Below are 22,729 nucleotides of genomic sequence, written 5' to 3' on the forward strand. Positions count from 1 at the left end.
GAAAGTAGGCCTAGAGTTTGCACAAACCTATCAGGATTTTAAGGTTAGAAAGCAAGTATGTAGGACATCTTGTGTGGTCATCTCTCCTAACAGGCTGGCACATACTGTACATCTGCAATAGGGCAGTAAAAGGCAAGTGATACCTTCACAGAAAACCAAGCGTGTGGAACATGTGGTTATCTCACACTTTACCCTCTAGCTTATTCATCTGTCCTGTTAAGTCTCACAGGTGACATTTAGACCAGCATCTGCTTTATTTCAAGTGTGTTTGTGCATGTTAGTGTACCTCTGAATGCGTGTCTGCATGTGGACACTTTGTCACATGACTGTGTGTGTGTGTGGAGGGGGAGGGGGGTGTGTGGAACCCCCTCTAGCTGCCCCTGCTCTCTGCCCACTATACACATGTGTTGAGAAGTAGTGCCAAAATGTGTCAAATCGCAGCTGGCCTTAGAAAACACAAAATTTACGTAAGATAAAAAAGCACAACAAGACTCTTTGAACCACTGAGACCACTGCTGTTTGCCCTCTTCATTAACGACTTAGAGGATTACCTTTTACATAAAGGTTGTGAGCCCATTACTTTCGATGATGCTGTGTTAGACAATTATATACAACTAATGGTACTAATGTACGCTGACGATACTATTATCATGTCTACAACTAAGAGAGGGTTACAGAAAGCTATAAATCATATGTGTGACTTCTGTGAGAAATGGAAACTAAAAGTTAATAACGATAAAACTAAAGTTACAGTTTTTGGTTTTAGAAGAGCTGATACTAGTAAACTACAGTTTGTGTGCAACGGTCAAAGTCTAGAGACTGTACATTGTTTTAAATATCTTGGTGTCATCATGAATTACAATGGCTCATTTAAAATTGCTATGGAGGAACTGCATAAGCAAGCATTGCGCGCAATGTTTGCTTTACTCAATAAATGCAGAAAGCTTCAGCTTTATTGTGTTGGAGATGAATACCATGTACTTTTTGAGTGTGAAAATGTGGACGTAATGTATTATAGAAAAAAGTACCTGCCAAATTATTATGTTTATTTTCCATCCATGACCAAACTGATTTCGCTTTTGAGGGCAAGTAGGCCAGGGGTTATTGTTAAAACAGGTGCCTTTTTGAGAAATGTTTTGCCATTGTTTAAATGATGTTTTTGTTTTGTTTTTGTTTTGTTTTTCCTTGCCGTGCACCATTGTTTTGTTTTGTAATGATTTCAGTTGAATTGTGTGCTCCATGCCATGTGCTATGGCCGTGAGCCGTAATAAATAAATGAAATGAAATGAAACCCATTTTTCTAGAACTTCTGTGAACTAAGGGTGCCTTAAACCTGGATTAGGAGAGTAGATGTAATATTGCCCTGCAGTCATTCTATAATATATTCTACAACACTAAGGTTAAGGATGTTGCATCTTAAATAAAACTTGATAGAACAAGTCTTTTATACCGGCCTCTGTTTTCTTAATGAAGGAGTAAACAGTGTGTGATTTATTTAGTCATTATTGCTTCAAAACTAAATAAAACACTTGTAGATATGGTATGAGTAACAATTACAAGTATAAAATGAGACTGATCCTGTGAAAATCTTAATGTGTACTTCACTAGCTTGTCATTAGCACTATACATAAACTCATCTCAGTTTTTTCTTTATATTTATGTTTTTGTCTTTTGCAGAGCACAGAAACAAGTCCCGCCAGCAGCCTCCAGTCTCTACCTATTAGCCCTTGCAGTGAAAAATCCCTTCCGTTTAAGGTAACCTAGCACATACTATTCAATTTTTGCTCAATGATTATGCATATTACTGCATGTGTGTGTTTGTGTTTGAGAGAAAAAAAAGGGAGATATTTACCGAGTGTTCAATGAGCAGCTTGGAGGAACTTTACACCAGCTATCATTGCCATCTGTCAAGGAGTTTGACTGTAAGCACAACACCCACACTTTGCCCAAATGAATTTCAAGTAAGATAATGTTTCAATCAAACTATCAAAGCTGGATGGACAGAGGCCCATTCTAGCCTACCAGATTGGTCGTCCCTGTCTGATTTTACAATGGAAGCTGAATTTTCTGCCCGACCGGTTGTGGTTTTGACAAGCAGTTTGAGGAGGTCACGATGCCTTATTAATCGCCTGAACGATAAACAATCTGGCCCTTGGACGACTGGATGGATTGTTTAGCAGGAAATGTTTGTCGGCCTGTCTTAGGGTTTGAGCAGTTCCACATTCCGATTTCCCACATGGCGGCTGTCAAGAAATTCGTCATATACTTTAGTGCACTTGTTTTTAATGTTTTTGCAGTTGTGTTTTACATGTCGTGGACTGCCGGGATATAAAACTGAAGCTCAGGAACAGACAGACCATTTCTTCCCACCATAACACCATCTGCGGTTCCATACTTCTCTGTTTTTCTTCTTACTTTTCTGTTCAAAGTAGAATTGCACAACTGAAGGAACCTTTTTCCCTTTTTGGTCGACAATGTTGAGCACACAGTGTATCCTGTTTGAAATGGTGCTTGTGTAGCTACAGCTCAAAACTGTATGCTTGGCAACATACACAACCCTACACTACACTGAGCTAGCTAGTCCAATTAAAAGAACACAGCAATCTGTGTGTGATCAAAAACATTAAAACCGGATCCTCCCTTTGATTGGAGTGTCTCCTTCAGTTTTATCCTTATCAGAACAATTGACAGCCTATTTTCCAATCCACACCAGCTTCTAATGAGGCGTAAAGAGATCACATAGGAAGAAGTAGAGCAGGGGCACAAGGCAGGGAGGGGCGAGGAGAGGGAAATACAATTAGCAAAAAAGAGTGATGAAAAGCAAGAGAGGTGCGGATAAATTGAATTAAAAAGGGACAAATGTGTGTGTGTGTGTGTGTGTGTGTGTGTGTGTGTGTGTGTGTGTGTGTGCGCTCAAGTGATTGTGAGCAGAGTTTAGGTTCATCCAAAGCAGGGCTTTTGTGGAGCTTTTCTGTTGGATTTAGTTGGGAGGCAGCAGATTGCTTGTTAGAGAGAGGAGCAGAAGGGACAAGACTCTTTAAACTACATGCTACTTTTTATTGCCTGTTTTGGTGTGTTATTGAACTGCATTATATTGCCTCCGGTAAATACATGTTCCATTTTTTAGATATCGTCCAGTAAAACGCAACCACAAACTGTCCAGGTATCTACCTAACCTCTACCTCTAACGCAGTGCCAACAAATATTAAACATGGCTGTTTACTGACTATAAGTATATGTGTGTGTTTTCATCTTTTCGTTTTCCCCCTTTCATAAGGCTACATACAGTATTTATTGTTGGTTAATTTGTCACTTTTTGTTTTTTTATATATATATATTAGGGCTGTCAAATTAACGCGTTAATTTCTCACAGAAAAATTAACTCGATTAAAAAAATTAACGCAGATTAATCGCACTTCTATATTGCCCTTTGACCCGGTGCAAAAGAGGTGAGACAATAGCGGAGCTGCACCTGTAGTTTGCCCGCACGGGATTAAAGAGTGAAGAAAGAAGCATAGAGAGGGCTCTATGGACGTTTTATGGGCTGCTCCAGGCAAATAAGCAAGAAGGTATAGGAATACGTCTTATGTTATTCTCCGCAGTGTCTGTGCATTGATTTAGTGGGTGCCTAATTAACAATGTAGGTTCAAAACAACTCTCAATCTTCCTCTGTGTCTCAATTTTGTTTGCTAGCTGCGATCGTCTACAAGGCAAGGCAAGGCAAGTTTATTTTTCTGTTTCTGTTTATTTTTTTACAGCAAACACACACACACAGCCTTTGTGTGTGTATGTGTGGTGTGTCAATATTTTTGGCTATGAGTAGGACGATGTTGAATGAGTCGGCATAGGCTATGCACACCTGTGTGGCAGTGCAGTGCAGCGCTGTCTGTTGTGGGAGATAGACAGTCGTCATTTATTCATTCCGCCTGCTTGTTTTTTTTCCGGCGCTAGTAGTTCAGAGAGAGAGAGAGAGACGAACGGTAGCCTATACAGTTGTTTATAAACAGGCATGTGTCATATAAGTATGCGATTAATTTAGATTAATTAATATATATACATACACATACACATACACATATATATATATATATATATATATATATATATATATATATGTGTATGTGTATAGTATATATATATATATATATGTGTATGTGTATAGTATATATATATATATATATATATATATATATATATATATATATATATATATATATATATATATATGTATATATATATATATATATATATATATATGTATATATATATATATATATATATATATGTATATATATATATATATATATATATGTATGTAGGCTATATATATATATATATATATATATATATATATTATGTATGTGTATATATATATATATGTATGTGTATATATATATGTATGTGTATATATATATGTAAGTGTATGTATATGTGTGTGTTAGAAAGAGGATGAGTGATTGTGTGAGTGCATTCCCTCTTTCTTTATCTACATAGAGTAGCAGCTGGATGATAAGCGAACAATTAAAAATGTAGTGTTGGAAACGGCATGTCTGGTTCACTCTCTCGTTTAAAGGAATGCACTGTTGGGAGAGTGGACAGCTTGAACACTGGGGTCGAGAGAGGTTAAGAAAATTTAGGGCGAATGTCTGGTGGCTTTACATATAAAGACTTGACCTATATCAACAATAAATGATTGTCATTCAGATTGATCTAAAGGTTAAAAGGTATCTCTGTGGATAAAGTGTATAGTGTCGCTGGGTGCAGAACCATCACAATATATTACAAGTGAACACAGCAATGCAGACGTAAAACTCACTTTTATGAAAAGAGCATGAGAGTTAATTAAGTGACACATACAGTATGTGTCATAAAGATATCTATATGGAATATTAATAGAAAAGCAAAGTTCACTTACTTGGCTATTTCTGGTTCTTTGGACTGCATATTTGTATTAAGTTAATACACATCTATGAAGTACAGATTGTCAAGCTTGAATATTAAGAAAGCTTTGCACCAGATTATTACAAAACATGTGTTATGCCAAACTTTGAGTGAGGAACAAGCGCCGGCTGGCACCCAAGTGTTGGGAGGAGCTGGACACAATTCAACTTTGTTTTTTCGAAAGTATTGTTTGTTTGTTTTCAATCTGCGAAGGAAGGAGCATCCATCTTTAAAAAATCCTGAACCTCACCACACCAAACCGAGAGAGAGGCACCAGCATGGAGATTGATATAAAGAGTAGTGAGAAAGCAGCAAGAGTTGGAGAAATTGAGGTTAGGCAGTAGATGGAAAAAAGTAAAGGGTGTGTGTGTGTGTGTGTGTGTGTGTGTGTGTGTGTGTGTGTGGTGTGGGCCGCGAGAGAGTGAGGATGAGTAAGAAGGTGGGAGGCAAAGGATAACCTTTCTGACAGAGCTGCAGGCACGGAAGAAAAACACAAAGATGGAGAGGGCATATTCTATGACAAGAAGCTGAATTTGAGGAGGAAATGTTTGCACAGCTGAGAATAGCATATTGTTCTACTTGACTATGAGATAGATTGAGGAGGGAGGGGATTGGGGAACATGTGGATGCTATATGTGAGGTGCATACAATAGCAATGCATGCAACACGACCCTATTAAGTTTGAAAATGAATACAGGAGCGCATGAGATGGAGATGGAGTGTAACTAGGTAAGAGTTTGAGGAGGAGGAGGGCGGTAGAGACAGAGGGAAGGGAGGGGAAGAAGGTAAAAAAGAGGGTTTGAGGGAGGGGTGAGGAGAAGAGAATTTGTCCTGGCACTCCAGAAAACGACACTGTGGGAGTAAAAATAATCTACGCTAGCCACCTGAGAGGCTTGCAGTGTCACAGTGCGCCCTAGTTTCATTTAGAGCCAATGCATATGACATGATTCTTACCGGGTTTTGTCCCAGTTAAAAGTATTGTACTGTATCATAGAAAGACTGAAGTGAAAAATATCTCACACTAGAGCAGATGCAGGAGGTGCACTCAGAGCACCCGCCAGTGTGTTATAAAACAAGAAAAGTCAGGACAGCAACTTTCTACCTAATTCATTGACATTTGTGCACATTCACCTTTGTTTCATCGGACGCGAGGAATTTCCTTTTATAGCGAAACCTTTATCATTGTGTCAAATGCTGCGTAATTAGAAAATGAATCATGTATAATTATAATGCTCTGCAAACGCATTTAATCATGGGCCGTTCTCCGACCCCAGGGGCCACACAGAAGGAGAGGGTTAAAAAGAAAAGCACCTATGCAGGAAATCATGTAAAGACACTCATGGCCACCCACACAATACCCTATAAACAAACAAACTCATCGTAAACATACAATCTATATTTTGTCAAAAGCAGGAGCACAAAAAAGACAGTCTCATCCATCTATCTCTATCCATCGTTGTTTTCCAGATAACCTTTTGACCCCCTCTGTTCCCCTCGCAATAACAGCCAGGATGGGCCAGAGTCTCACACCCACCATCAGAAACTGAACTGTCTTAATGTGTGAGGGAGGTAGAGGTGGAGAAGTGGTCAAATGTGTCCTGACTTCAATATTTCTTTTAAATATAATAAGTCTGTTAGTAAATATCAGTTCTTGAGACAAAACTAAATCCCCTTTAATAGTGACATTTAAATGAGGATCCTTTAGACGTGTGGTAATGTCTTAATCCACTCAGAACACGTTACATTTAATTTTACCTAGTATGACTCCTACTGAAGCATGAACGAATTATATATCTTAAGTCTGACTAAGCCAAAGTTAAAGCCTGTCTTTGTGCAACCAGTTCTGCACCTCTAACATTTCCTCTTTTTTTTTTACATCATCACTGATGTGTCTGTGGGTTCCTGTCTCTGCAACATTAAATACCGTTGAAATGTAATATCACTGTAATTAAAGCTGGGGTATATGATTTGGGAGAAAATAGCAGTTGGGATAGAGATTCTAATCCAAATACCTAAACCGCTCCACTTGTGTTCTCTCTGGTCCCTCCCTGACACGCTTTCCCTGTCTTTCCTCATATCCTTGCTGTCTTAGCGGTGTAAGCAGTTGTTGTTAAACGGGAAATAGGACATTTAGGGGCCGTTGATTGTAGACATTGCTGTTTGTTGGCTGCCGTAGTGCCAAACTGTCAGACTGTTAGGGTCGTGAACCCTTACGCAACTGACGCAACAACGTCGGTGCCAAAGTGAATGGACAGTCCCAACAGCCAATAAGAACGGAGAATCGGAGCCTCGCTCTGATTGGTCAAAGTGTAGAGTAGCGGTGGCAATTTTTGGGGGCGGCACACAGAGGCAGGGGAGAGCAAAGTGATGAGTAGATATTCTCAGACCACTTCACCTACATAAATGGCTTATATGAAACTTTTGGTAAATATCACCCCACCCCAGCTTTACTTAGCTGTTTTTTGTCTCGGTGAATCTTCCACACACAGCAGCTCAGTGGCTATTGCTAAATTTTTATAAGGATGTCTAGGCAGGTGACATCTCTCTTCTTATTTCAAACTGTGTACATATTACAGAGCTGGTTTGACAGGTTACCTAACTGTTCCTGTGAGGGATGTCGGCTTTATATCTTTTGAGGACAGACCGACAGGGGACCCATAACATCACAAGGCAACAGTTGTTCACCAGACACAACATGTCCTTCAGTTCAAAACGAAGGATTCTAGCATCACAGCTTGTCTTGTGTTCAGTTGCACAAAACTTTTTTTTTTGATTTTCAAAGCTGCTGAATCAGATCTTTCCATGTAACTGGCAGCTAAGGTAATTTATAACGGCAGGTGACAAAGGTCACAGTTTTTTAATTGCACATTCTTTAATGCACGATACCGTATCTGGATGTGTAATTGACACATTTTTCCATCACCTCCTCGCCTTATTCTTTTTTAACACTTGAAGGTGCTTCTCTCACCCTCTTCTGTCAGTGTGCATAAATCGGAGGCTATTGGAGTCATAATCATAGTCAGTCAGGCAGACGTACTGTAGATAAACACAGACAGCACACAAGCAGAAATAAAGACAAATAATTCATACCAGAGGTAGGCAACTTACTGCTGGATTGGTGCGTGCAGGTTTGTGCATTTGTCTTTGACACTGTTCAGCAACGGATAAAAAAAGTGTACTTTATCATAAGCAGCCATATGAGACAACATATTATGGGAGTACGGGGTTAGTAGGCACACTTTTTACTCTAGTGAGAATTGCTCATCACCTAAACATCTTTCAATAGTCATTGCTACATTAAATTGAAGCTTAAGGTGTTGGCTTGAAATGTGTAACCCTCACTTTTTCTATCTTATTGTAATAAAGAAGAAATTAATCATCAAAGACACCCTTACACATTGTGACAACCGACCCCATCAAGGGGTCGGTTGTCACAATGTTATCTTAATGGGAATAATCTTAAAAAGAAGGCAAGAAAGCAGAACTAAATTTGAAAGTTTAATTGCATTGTCAAGTTGACAAATAGGCCTACATAACTTACTGTAGCCTTGGCAGCTGGCCTAGTTTGGGATGCAATGGGTTGTTTTGATTTTGTTGCCCTTTTTTCTTTTGCATGCTAGCTCTCGTTTCCTGCTCTATTCTCTCCTTCTCTGGGGTGTCAGTGAGGATACAGCTTGACAATTTATTTCGTTATTGGTTTCCTTTTCTGGCTGCAGCCTTTGGATAACAACTTGAATTTCTTGCTAGCATCAAGGCCAACAACCATCTGACAATTAATTAGCTTGCTAACCACAATCTAAACTATAGTTTACCCTTCACACTTTTTATGGGTAACAAGTGTTTTGTTATAAACCCATTGTGTAAATGCCTAGAAGAAAAATACTGAGGAGCTAAATATTTTCAATTTGATATGAAAAAAACAAACAGTCCTCTCACCTCAAATTCAGCAGTCTAACTCCAAGGAAGACTATGACCTCTGATCCCAATTCTGGATATTTACATACCAAAATTTCACAGACGGCGCCTTCTGGTTCAGAGATATAACGATTGTGACAACCAACCCGTGTGACATATTACCCCGTTCTCCCCTACCACATTTAACCAAAACCTTACATAACATAACAAGACCACATTACATAACGAAAACACAACATATACGAACATGTATCCACCCTGAGGACTAGTGTAATATATTCAGACAATGTGTTTATCCAATGAGCAGCCAACATTGTTGCATTTTCTCTTCTCAGCATTTGTACTCCAGCTCCTTAGAGGATATGAAGTACACTGTTTTGTACTTTATGTTGAAGGTGCCCTATTTTGACAGTAAGTATTCAAAGACGTAAAGTGATTTAGTGGTATGTACCAACAGGAAATGTGCAAATGCACAAAAATCAGACATTGTTTGGAACATAACCCCTTTCAGACCCAATTTTCAGATAAAAAATAAAATACAACAAAAGCCAGTAAAATGCTAAGGATTCATGACTTTTTTTTCTTTTCACATTGTTTTGTTTTTCAATCTGTAAACTGCTCCTAGTGAAATGGGTTTTCTTTTATATCTGCTCACCAAGACTTCTTGGCTGTTCCTTGGCTTTTAGTCAGGCTACATTAAAAAACGAAAGGTGGTTGGGCTTAAGATCCGTGGACACTGCGGAGAGACCTTTTTTAAATAGCAGCTCCAAAGCTCAGCCTCTCAGATCAGCCTTCATTGTTTTCTGTCTGTAGTTTAAAAGTTTTATTGCCGTATCACCTCTTTAAGAAGTCCAAGCCTTTTGTAATGTGTCATCCTGATGGAAATGGAATTGTGGAGAAGGAACCATCTTCAACTTGCTGCAGATTGCGTGCATAGAGTGGCCGCAACCTCTATACAAAATCGCATAAAGTGGATGCACTCCAATGATTCTGATCAGATTTATCCCCACCGAGGCCATTCCAATCACATTAGAAATAAATTCGCATGCCCTACTTTTTCACCCTAGCCTTTTCCATTCAATTCAGCCATGGGGAATTGGTTGGAATGCCACCTGATGGGTGTCTTCATGCCACATTGAGAGGATTTTTCTTTTTCTCCAGCAAGCAGAAGCAAGTTTCTCCTTTTCAGTTTTAGTTTGGTCATCCTTTTCCTCTTTTTATATGATTTCGGTAGGGTCCAAGTCACACCAAAAGTAAGGCCAGTTCACAGTTTTTGTATTTGTAGACCATCACATTGAGGTCATGTGAGTGTGTCCAGTCCCCTGTCATTGAACTCTGTGTGGCCTGGTTCAAGTACAGTATCTCTCTCTCTCTCTCTCTCTCTCTCTCTCGCTCTCTCGCTCTCTCTCCCCCTCCCTCCCTTCCTCCCTCCCTCCCTCCCTCTGTCCCTCTCTCTCTCTGTCCCTCTCTCTCTCTCTCTCTCTCTCTCTCTCTCTCTCTCTCTCTCTCTCGGACGACAAACCACATGAGTCAATAAAGTCTTGTTTAATTTAGCTTTGGATGCGTATATTCTTAATATTTTAACTACTGATATACCTGGAGTGTTGAACACACACCCACACACATCACACATAAGCAGACACACTGCACTTTTCGCCCAGACTGCTTATATAGAGCAGCCATTCAGTCCTGTTTGGGTGAGATTAGTTAGAGGCTGACTAATTGAGTAATTGTACCTGGTGTGGTTAGTGGTTTTCAGTCCCATCAGAATCTCATGTTAGTGTAGTTGTTGTGTTTTTTGCTGCTGCTGGTGTGCATGTATTGTGACAGAAGTAAAGAAAAACCTCCATATTATCTAAGAATATGGGTATTTCCCCTGTAAACCTGCCAGGTAAACAGAGAACATTTTGATTCAATACAGCTGGGTTTTGTTTGTGTTAATTGTTTTTTCCTCTTTCCCAGTGGGAAAGGTATCTTTTATTGGTTTTATCACAATGGCAAGCACTTAGCGGAGCTTTTAGCTTTGTCCTCCTTGACCATTATCTTGTGCCATTGTGACGCCCCCAAGGCAGACCTCAACATCGATTAGACCTGTAATATGAGGAAACCAGCAAACAAAACCCATCAAAACCTCATGACACTCTTGCAAATCTTGAGTATATTGGCATTTATAATTCCTGCAAATTGTGGAGCATGTCCACCGCCTATTTAAGGATGAAGCATTCTTATTGATATAATTGTGAGGAAATGGGACACCACTTTCTCAAACTTTTCTAGCGTACAGTTATGCTCTAAACAAAGGGCTTGTCGGATGGTCAAACAACACATAATCAATTTGACCAATTAATAAATAATTGTCCATGAACTTTTCCATCATACTGTTACACTTTAGTTTGGTATGATGGTAAAACAGGTATTAGATTGCATTCTATATTGAAAATATCTTTAAAAACCCTGCAGAAAACCCTGTTTGTACTTCTCTGTCAAGTTTCTTTTTTGTTCCCTCTTTATTTGTGTCAAGTACATAGACATTTCACCCCCCCGCCTTCAAGTGTGGCCTTTCAGAACAAGTGTAAACACCTTTCTTCCGACGTGGTTGCTGCATTATACGTTGTCTGGACTTTTCTTGTTGAGCAAACTACCCACTTTGACCACCAAGTCATACCCACTGTGAAAGGTTCTGTACAACTTGATTTAGATTATAAAAGAAAGTATCGCTTATTGACTTTTCTCTCCACATTTCCTGTTAAGGTGCTGGACTTTTTCCAAGATAAAAAAAAACGAACACAAAAAAAAACCTATTATGCTTGCGCTTTCTTCACTGCGAACTGAATCAACCTCCCTCTGCTCTTAACAAGTGTCTTCATCATGCTGCAGCCAATATAACAATCTTTTGGGTCATCTCACCTTTAATGCTTTCATCATCATAACAATCACACTCGTGTACAACATGTTCCTTTTTTTTCTTAATTTCGTAATAATGATGAGACTCAAGGAAAAGTGTCAGGCTAGCTGTCTGTGTGTTTGCATCAGAGAGGTCATTTAAAGGACATTGTCGTAGATATATAGTTCCCTGTAGTCTCCCTCTGACTCTCTGTCTGTCCTTTAGCTAGATGGCTCCCTATGGTCTCGGACCATCATGCTAAGCCTCAGGCCCTCTTCGTCCTCTCCTTCTCTCTATCACTGTCCCCCTTTCCTCTTATCCCCCATCCCCTGTCTGCCCCCTCCTCATTTCCCCTCCTGTTATGTTGTCCCATCTTTTCCCCAACGCTTTCGTGTCCTTGAAGAGGAAATGGCTGTCCCCCTGTCCGTCTCTATAAACGTCTGTCTGTCTATCTATCTGTTATTCCGTTGTATTCATATGATCGCCCCCCACTCCTATGTCTCACTTGCTCTCCCATTCTTTTCGTCTTATATCCCTCTCTTTCTCCTTGGTGACTCTCTGTCCACATTTTCGCTGCCTGTCAGAGTTTAATATTGGGTTGAAGGCTGCTGGGTCCTGGAGCTCCGCTAGATTTGTTAATTTCCAACCTCCCCATGAGCCGATGAGTATAGCCAAAGAATCCCCTGGCAGCTCCCTGTTGGCAGTTCAACAGTTCAGCCTGGGTGTTAAGATGACTGGGCCTTAGAAAACACTTATGGTGGGGGTGGGGAGTGGGGGGGGGGGGGAATGAGGTTGGCAAGCCTACATTTTTTTTTGCGGTTTTTTCATCATATCTAATCATTTTTACTTGGAAGAACTTAATTCATAGAGTGCATACATTAGAATTTAATATTTATTACAGACTAGTCATCACCATGAAACACATTATAACCTAAGACACTTTTATTTTATGTTTGCTGCTCTGAATTACTTCGCAACCGTTGTTTTTGAAAAGTGCCATCTATAAGAGGGAAGTTATACTTGTTGTTTGTATTATTACTATTCTCCTCACTCTCATTTTCCTCAGTAGTCTTCTGTCTCTCTGTTGCTTCTCTCTAGCTTTACCAACAGTAATGTCCCCTGACAACACAAGGTCATGTTCAAGTGCTCTGTGTTCTGGGGGGGGGGGGGGCACACCAAGTTTATCACAGACACGTAGTGAGAGAGGAGAGGAGATCACGGTCCTGCAGCGTGCACCACATGACAACTTTATTACATACACTACACACACAACACACACACGCTCATAATGAACATAAAACACTTTCAAACACACATAAACTTTTATTGGAACAGCCTCACATCTTCATATATTTTCATCCTCTTAGGCTCCCATGTGTTGCTTTTTGCGGGAATACGGTCCCTTGGATAAATTACTGTTGCCTACAGTGTCCCTAGTAATGTGTAACACAATTTTCTTGTTGCATGTGTTTAGGATCCCAGCCGAGAGGAGGCCTTGCTGCAACAGCTGAGAGAGAGAGACGAACTGATTCTTAGACTCATGAGTGAACTGGTAAGCTCCAATACACTTGCATTTGTTCTTGATTTCTGGCTCTCCTCTTTGCATCATTTTGGATTATTTTTAAATGAGCAGGTTTAAACATTTCAGGACAATCAAATTCCTCCTCAAACTCCTAAAATGATAATGAGTTTATTTTCTGGTATTATTATTTTTTTTTGTGAAATGGTATCCGGATGTGCAGTTACGGGAAACACAAACACATCCATTGATTCGCAATACACTGCAAAGTCTTTGTTACTAATGAAAGAAGCAACTTAGACAGTTCCAGACGGAATAAAAGGAAAGTTTGCACATCTAATTTCTTTTTTTTTTCTTCTCTTGGTCGCGGTTTTTCGAAAAATTCTCTAAGATAAAATATTAAAATAGCTTGAATGTTTTTTTTTTTTATTATTTGTTTTGTGGCTATAAATGAAAGACTACTTGCCTTTGAAGCACTTTTTTGTCATTCCTTTTCAAGCTTGAAGAAATAAAAAAAAATAAAGAAAAACCGAAGTTTTAACTTTTGTTAATTAATTTGCAAAATGACAAAACAGTTTTCTTTTCGTCTTGTGACGTTTTTACATATGAGACTGCAAACAATACGGCAGTGGGCAGAGTGACATTTCAGACTGACCACAGAGAGAGAGAGATAGAAAATCTATGTGAGAATAGATTTAACGTTGACTTTGAAGTCACCCTGTCAATATCACATGGCATGGCACCAGAAGGACCATCTTTTCCATCGTTCTTAATGTGCACTGCTTGTTCCTGCCTGTTATCAGTAATATCAGAATTATTGAGACTCCAGTCCAGTTTAGACAGAAGAGTAATGTTTTTTACAAATTTGAAGACGGAAAGGATGGAAAGCATGTACCGGTAGTCATTTCTATGTTCTTTTATTTGGGAGAGCTGAATTCTACTTACGAAATACAGAGACTTAAATGCAAAATATATTTTGTTGTCTGAGTGATTATTTCAACTACCTTTTCGGAAGCTAGAGTTTTGGATCATCTTAAAAAAATGCTCCGCACAACAATTTCCACAGTTTTTTTTTATCTTCATGTCTGTAATTTGTCACCTGTTTCCATCAAAGCAATGTAATGTAGACATTATGCAAGAGATAGTGTGCCAGCGTTATGCCACTATTGTGTGAGAAACCAGTCCAACCCACCGACTGGAGTCTCATTTGGCATCTGTTGGTCTGAACACTCTCTGGCACTCACTCCTCTCATTTTTCTCACTCTGCCCTTTTTTTTCTCTTTCTCTCGCCTCATTTTGACTGTGATAACACTCTCTCTCCTCTCCCATCAGGGGCACCACTCCTCCTCCTCTCTCTCTCTCTCTCTCTCTCTCTCTCTCTCTCTCTCTTCTGCTTTCTCTCTGGGCCATATTCTCTCCACTGTGTGCACATAATGTGAAGTTAATACCAAAATTGGGCACATTTGTATTCAGTCCTGAGACATACCTGAGGACATAAATGGCCACTCAGACAGCTACTACAGTAAATGCACGGGTGATGTCTGGTGTTATACCAACTATTCAGACCTGGAGCTTTTCTCTGTTGCACAAAAACCCCTCCAGACAGGAGCTGTACCAAGTTTATTGACACTGTTACACAGTTCATTCAACAATCATTTCTCTTTCAATCGAATGTCTACAGGCATTGTAACAAACTGTACAGCACGCACGCACGCACGCACACACACACACACACACACACACACACACACACACACACACGCACGCACGCACGCACACACACACACACACACACAGTGGCTCAGGTTGATTGATTTGTCTAGAAGCTGTGTGATCTTATATTTTCAGTTGTGATACGGACCTGATTATTGTAGTGTGATTAAAAACGCTATCAACTAAAACCCTAATGTAAAGCCTAAATGTTTCAGTAACTTTTCTATGTTCTTTGGCTGGTACCACAAATTATCTTAATATTTCTTTATTAGTCTGATCAGTCTTTGGCACAGGGAGTAAATAACCGTGATTATCAATAAGGTGATATCTTTATACATACAGTTACCACTTTAATTAGCACACCTGTACATTTTAAAGCAATCTTTAGATTTAGTAAAGCAAGGGTCATACATGTATTTTGTACTAAAAATGGGAAAAACGTCAACTTATTAAGGACTTTTCCGAGATGCAGATTTGTTGCACTTGTAAGTATTGACATCAGCAGGCAGTAAGAGTTTGAGGAATTTAATCAAAACAAACTATGGAGCTCGTGTTTACTCTGAAACCAGCGCAACTGTGACTCATTGCTTTTTTTAATAGCTTTGAACAGCAATGGAGGTTTACAACACAAAGGAATAATCTATTCCGTATTACGCTTTCAACACACTTTGGTCTACTCAAATCATTGTTGGTTTTGGTCGATTCGTAGGATTTTTTGATACCGTACAATAGGCTTATTAAATAAACTTTGTGTCCTACTCCTTTATCCTTCTTTCTGTTTCTTCTTTTTTTCTCTCTCTTTACCCATATACTTTTTTGTGTATTTTTCTCTCAGACATTCTCCAATGTGCTGACATCACACATGGATTCATCAATCAGTCTTCAGGACATGCAATAGCTTGGGCGTACACGCACGCACACATGCACGCACAGTCGCACACACGCACACACACACACACACGCACGCACACACACACACACACACACACACACACACACACACACACACACACACGACCATGATGATGATCAGCCTTGAATGTGTGTGCTTGCATGTGTGTGTGTGCTTGTATGAGTGTGTTTGTGTGTGCTTGTATGAGCCACCAGCTGGATTTGATTTCCAGACATATTCCGCTCGTGGGTTTTTACGAGCAAAAGTCTGCATGCGTCTATTTCACTGTGTGTTGATGAATTGTCTAATACTAGCCTGTATCCTTGGTGCAGCCACAGCCTAACCTCATTTTTATCTCCACCATCCGCCCTTGGAACAAAGGTCATTCTGATGTTGCTTCAAATTGATAAAGTTGTGCCTTGATGGGGCCATGCTGTGCCTGTGAACATTTGCGAAGGGTGCATATTAGCCTCTGTGTGTGTATGTATCTGAAAGGGATACCTCGCTGTTGCCGCAGCCAAAGTTAAAGTGCAGCATTTTGAGGGAAAGGGCGGCTTATAGTCCATGTCCTCCTCGCTCTACCTCTGCCTGTAAATCTGCCAGTGAAAACCTATTAATTATCTCATAGGAGGACCTGCTAGCTGGCTGGCCATCACTAGCTGTCACTTTTTATGAGTTTTCTCTTCTCTCTCTGCTGCTACATTTTGTCCAAAGCGCCACACTCCAACTGCAATGTTTAGCTGCGTGAAGCCTCCCCTTGCTGTTCACGTAGGCATGGGCATGACTAATGAAAACGGACTTTTAACTCAATCCGTCAGCTCACTCCTGCTGGATCGGAATCAGGAGCTTGTATATTTGGGGTTTTGGAGCTATCATAAAATAACATCCTGTCATTCTACTTACCATTAACCCTTACACCCTGTCCTAATTTGGTTGATTAATTTTAATCAAGGTTAATTAATTTCCTCAATATTTCATAGCTACTGCAACTTCCAACCCCGTTCTGTTTCCCCTTCCCGTGAGCGGTGTGGGCCGAGCATGTCACAATGATTAGTGACATCGTCATAAAATTGCTCCCGGTGGAAATAGTGCTGGGTTCTTCGTATTCAGAGGACTTGCGACCCGCCTTCTCAAAATAATCCCATAGAGGTAACACGCAGTAGCCTAGCAAGTTCCTGCTGTATTTTGAAGGACAGGGCCAACGTTTTTCTCTCTACACCTCCGTCTGTAAATCTGCCAGAGAAAAGCTATTCATCATCTCCTGGAAGGACCTTTCTAGCAGGCCGGCCAGCACTAGCTGTCACCTTTTATGACTTCTACTCTACTGGTGCACCTTGAGGAAGGGTCCCTGCTTCAATGTGGGGCTGCAGAAAAGTTCTTCTGGAAATTCAGCTTAGTTTTATGACCTCTTGGGTTGGGGTTCGTTGCTGTTTTAGTGTAACAGTTTATTTATTTATCTTTGTCTTTTGATCGCTTAGCTAGCATGGAAGCCAACTGTACTAAGTGTTGTGAGTGGAGGCTAGGAGTCTGCTGTGAGAGCATTTATCCGTATTTGATGTTGTCTTTTTATTTGCTTTGTATGATGAAGGAGAGTGCCAAAGCTGCCCTGAAGATGAAGGACTGCCAAATGACCGACCGCACAACACAGACAGAACACATGGGGCCAGAGGTGAGATACACAAAGACCATACACACACCCACAGACACACACATACACGCACAGTCACACACACACACACACACACACACACACACACACACACACACACACACACACACACACACACACACACACACACTAACAAGGCTCTGACCACTCCATTTCTAGCATTGAAAATGTGCTTTATGTAAGAATCTGAGTGCATTTTAATAAACTGGTGCTCGATTTTAACAAAAGTCTTAATTCCAAACCCCTTCCCTATCTATTCTTCTCCTTTAACTGTGCTGTCCTATCTGTGGCAATGCATTTTGTGCTGTGCCACGACCGCCATCCCTCCACCTTTCCTCCTTTTCTTTCCCACCTCTTTGAGAGCATCCTTTCAAGTTGAGCTAAAGCTCTAACCCATCTCACTCTTTCTATGGATGCTGTACTGCAGTGACATTCATATTATAGTCCACTACTTGCTCCTCCTCTCCTTCAACCAATTCCCACAGAGCAGAGAGAGCGTGCTGCTCTGCTTCCTACGTGCTTACCTGCCTAACGCCCTCAGCTGACATGGCCTCTTTGGCTTCACTCTGGGCTGACAGTATGGGAACGCAGCAGACTTAATGGATGACTGTCTAAAAATGGCTGCCTGTAACAGAAACAGGAGAAGCGTTTTGGTTCTGTTTATTTAGTTCGCTTTTCTTTCTTTCTTTCTTTCTACCACTACTTTTTGGTGTTTTTCAACCGTCCACGTGTCGGATTCGAACCGGGGTCTGCTGCGATGCGGACTGAGCCTCTAGGGGGACTTTAATCCTCTGGCGTATAAAGTTGGCAACAAACATTGTTAAAGGTGGATGCTGTGTCATTGTGTGAGTGATTGTGTGCACAGTATCTGCACTAGCACCCACGTTTTTCACATACACACACATATACTACAGATTATCTTTGACTTTACTCATTTTGTTTTTCTTGATTGACGAAACATGATTTTGAGTGTTGCAGAACACAACATAACCTTTCTACTGTGAATCTAACTTCATGAATTGGTCATTTGCTTTATAACACTAACATTCTTAATATGAGAATCCTGATATCATATTAAGCACTGATATCCATCTGTTATTAATAACGGTATGACAAGCAATGTATCCTTATTTGCACTGGTTCTGCAAAACTATTGTAAAAATTTATAAATTGTTTGTCCTTATATGATGAGGTTTGATGAGTCTAAAAGCTCACAGCCTCTATCTAATTTTGGAGACACATATATGGTGTAAGCCGTTCTGAGATGCTGGAGCCAGCTACAACGCACAGCCAGCTGTGGCCAACAAACAAAACTGTTTGGCTACTCAATTAAACACAAAAATTCTAATTCTACACAAATCATGGAGCTATTACTGGTTGCATTCCATTATCAGTGGATGTGTGTGTCTGTTACAATCATTGCCAATGACATTGACACTTTTTTATTGCCTTAAAAATAGGGCTCTCTTAACTTAAATGTACTGGCACAGCAGTTTCACAATGAAGTAGAGAGTACCTGGGGTAAGATTTCTACTGTAACTATAAAATGACCTAACCCAGTTAAATGGTACGATTCTGATCTTCCACATTACATTGCTTATTGTGGCCACAGGTATTGTCTCTAAAAGTGTCAAGCTAGTTAAGAAACTTGTGTTAATATCAGTTATAATACGAATAAGAAAATAAGTTTTGTTCAAGAATAGGAAGACGTGTCTGTTGTTTGAAAAATGTTAAGTATCTTAAAAATTGCCCTGATCTCAGTGCACTTTGCACAGTGCACTCTTGAGCAGGGCTACATAGGTGGACTGTTGATGGCATAAGATGTAGTGAAATATGACATCAAAATTGCAGTGCCATGCCCAATAGCTATTGACACTGCCCTATTTTGTGCAGTGACAAATCGCCAAAACCAGTGCATGCAATGAAAGACATAACTGTTCTCCAGAGAAAAGCCACTGCAAATCTGTCATCTTTGTTATTCCTACGTGTTAAGTTTCCATCAGTTTCTTTATTTGTCTATCACTTTTTCAAATTACACACACACACACACACACACACACACACACACACACACACACACACACACACACACACACACACACACACACACACACACACACACACACACACACACACACACACACACACACACACACACACACATGTCATTACATAGTCTCCACTGTGTGCCTTCCATTGCCATGAGTGACTAATGCATTGCTCTTAATTCTGGCAGAAATGGCCTCTTGTAATTGTATGTATGTTTGCACAAGAGACTAAAGAGAGCAAAAGTGTGTGTTTGTGTGTGTGTGTGTGTGTGTGTGTGTGTGTGTGTGTGTGTGTGTGTGTGTTTGTTTTGTGAAGCAGCCATTAGTCCTGGCCTTGGACAGAAGAGTCAATAACTGCTGTTGAAAGTGTTGTACTAACTTCAGTCAAATGTGTTGCATTTATGCCTCAGACATTATAATTCCCTTAATATTGTTGTTGATGGGTTGTGTTGTGTGTTTTTTGCCTTTATTAGTTAAGTTTAGTACATTACTGACGGAGGATGCATTTAGTTTGAACTTCTTTGTTTGTCTGTTTTTGTACTTTCTGGAGCCCAGGGAATATGTACTGTGGTATTGAGAGGTTACTGCTGTAGAGAAAAATGTCGAGACCCCTCAGTTTTTGTAATTACGTTTCTGATAAATCTCAATTAATTTAATTTTTTTAATTTAATATTTTAACCTTGATATGCCTCTCCAGAGGGTTAGTGTGAAAGACTCTGCATAATCATTTGAATTCAAGTAAGGCCCTTTGTGTATAATCTACTCTGCAGTCACACTATGCAGTCTGCATTAATAGCATACCAGATACACAGTATTGGTCCGTCAAAAAATGAGAAGGGTAATACTCAATCATCTATAACATCTCGTCAGCGCCACGTAACCTGATTGTCCTAATACACCACATCCAACTTTAGGAATTTTGGCCAGTTCTCAACCGTATGGCATTTCTATCTATTATTTTCATTTTTTCATTTAACTTTTATTTATCCTCGAGAGAGGATAAATTATAAGACCAGTATTATTAGGATTATAAGACCAGTACCTAGCTATAGAGTCCTCCATATGCTCAGGCCCCTTGAGTAGATGGGCTTTTAATTAGAGAAGCAGCTGGCTGCCCGCTAGCAAGCTATGCTAACAGCACAGGTGACTTAACTCAGCAGTAGCTACAGCCTGTGCGGCCTGATTTTAGCCTCCCCCTCCCCTCCCATGTTTGCATGCCTTTTTGTATGAAAGAGAGGGAGAAAGAGAGACAGAATGGGAATGCTGTGACATGGAGCAGGCCTATATAGGTTAGCTACCCCAGTGCATCGAGGACAGACGGCAAGCAGCAGAAAGTGTGTCTACAAGTGGGGCAGCTATTTCTACTGCTTCTGCCACATCATGAGGTCGACCATCTCACTCATCTTTTCTCCCTCTGACTCACTCTCCTTCTTTTCGTCACCCTGAATCTCCTCACTTTGTTTTTCTTGTCCTTCTCTTATACTTGTTACTGTTCGCTGATACTTTAAGTGCAGAAGTTCGCTCTATGGGAAGAAGTGCATGATAAAGTTAGCTTTTTTGCCTGGTGCCTGGTTTGCCTCTCCTCTCCTCTCCTCTCCTCTCCTCTCCTCTCCTCTCCTCTCCTCTCCTCTCCTCACCTCTCCTCTCCTCTCCCTGGTTTCCAGGGATCCAGGAGTCCATCAGAGTTTGTGCTGTCCTGGTTTCCCCACTTTCGGACACTCTATCTAACAGAAATCCAACTTTAAGCCAACTTGCTTCTACGTTCCTCTCTCATTCTACTTTAAAGGAGCTACCTCATGTCATCATGACCTGCTGAGTTCTTGAAGGGTCTAGAAACAAGTTAATTTGACTGTTTTTCATATAACAGGAGCCATTACTTTCCATTCCTATTACAGTCTTTTATTTTCTTGCTTTCTGCATAATGAGTTTAATATGTAGTGTGTTATGAACAATGGGCTTATCAGTCCAGTCCCTCAGCTGTAAATATGGCCAAACCTGATTTACATTTTTGGTTTTAATGAAGATGCAGCATATAATGAGTGAGAATGAAAAAAAGAAAAAACTGTCCCCTATGCAAGACTGAACTGCACCCCCTTTAAAAGTTACATTTTCAAATGTTAATGAAGACACAGTATCTTGCCAACCCTCTGTTGCCCTAGGTAGTACTGAATTCTACAGTCGACAGTCTATTGAAGGAGCCAAACACACAATTCACCAAATCCCTATTTTTCAATTCTGCACTTTAATATTTCTCCTGTAGAGATGGCAGGTAAGGTGAAAGGGAAAGTGAGAAGGAGTCAGACAGAAAGGAGAAAGAAAAGGGAGATTAGGGAGTAAAAGGCAAGAAGCTATTTTACGTCCCACAGAGACTCTTAAGAGCTGGAGGTATGGTGGCTGTTTGAACGTTTTTCAGAGGGGATTGAATCGATTGAGATTGCTTTCTTTCAGAGAGCTAATTTCAAGGGCATTCTTAGAGGGAACATTTTACGGTGGGAATCAAAAGCTCTTGTTGGGTAGCTTACTTTTCTCGCTTCGTCATACTCACTCTCTTCTCTGGAGTTTTATTCTATTCTCAATAGATTTGAGCAACTTTACCTTTTTTTGCCACCAAATCTTTCTCTCCATTTCCCCTGGCTTCACCTCCTCTCTCCTTAGCAGCTTCTCGAAAGTCGCAGTGAGCTGTCACTGTTGGTGAGCTATCACATTTGAACGGGGAAACATCAAGGCAGATCATGCAGATTTCCCCTCTCTGTTTTTTTATGTGCTGAGGAATCATCTCTTTGGGATAGATTTCATATTTTTGTACTTATTCTTCATCATTCCTGACAACTTGCTCTATTGCTTAAAATCTCACAAGCCTTTATTAAGAAAATATTAAGGTTAATAAGTTAATAAATAAGGATATTTTGCTGATGGGGCAATAGATTGTACATAAAAACAGCTATATGACAATTGTTTGACGTATTTAGATGCTGCCACTATTTGTAAACAACACAATGAATTTAAAAATTATTCGATGTAGATGAACATTTTTTTCTCTGGGATTAATTCAATTGGTACATAGAGTATAACCAACGCTTAAAGCAGTTAACATCTATAGCCGGCCCCGGGGGATAGGAAGTATGGATAATAATCAGATATGTCCCTT

The 22,729-nt window shown here is 40.1% G+C and overlaps 1 protein-coding gene across 1 annotated transcript in view; it reads left to right on the forward strand.

The window, feature by feature from the left end:
- ccser1 (coiled-coil serine-rich protein 1) overlaps positions 1–22,729 on the forward strand; it is a 126,184-nt gene that overhangs the window by 45,707 nt on the left and 57,748 nt on the right. Inside the window, exons 8-10 of the mRNA XM_080044587.1 lie at positions 1,678–1,755; positions 13,215–13,292; positions 17,453–17,533. Of these exons, the coding sequence (XP_079900713.1) occupies positions 1,678–1,755; positions 13,215–13,292; positions 17,453–17,533 (237 nt within the window). The remainder of the gene's footprint in view (positions 1–1,677; positions 1,756–13,214; positions 13,293–17,452; positions 17,534–22,729) is intronic.

Source organism: Ammodytes marinus, assembly GCF_949987685.1.
Source record: "Ammodytes marinus genome assembly, chromosome: 2".
NCBI lineage: Eukaryota > Metazoa > Chordata > Actinopteri > Uranoscopiformes > Ammodytidae > Ammodytes > Ammodytes marinus.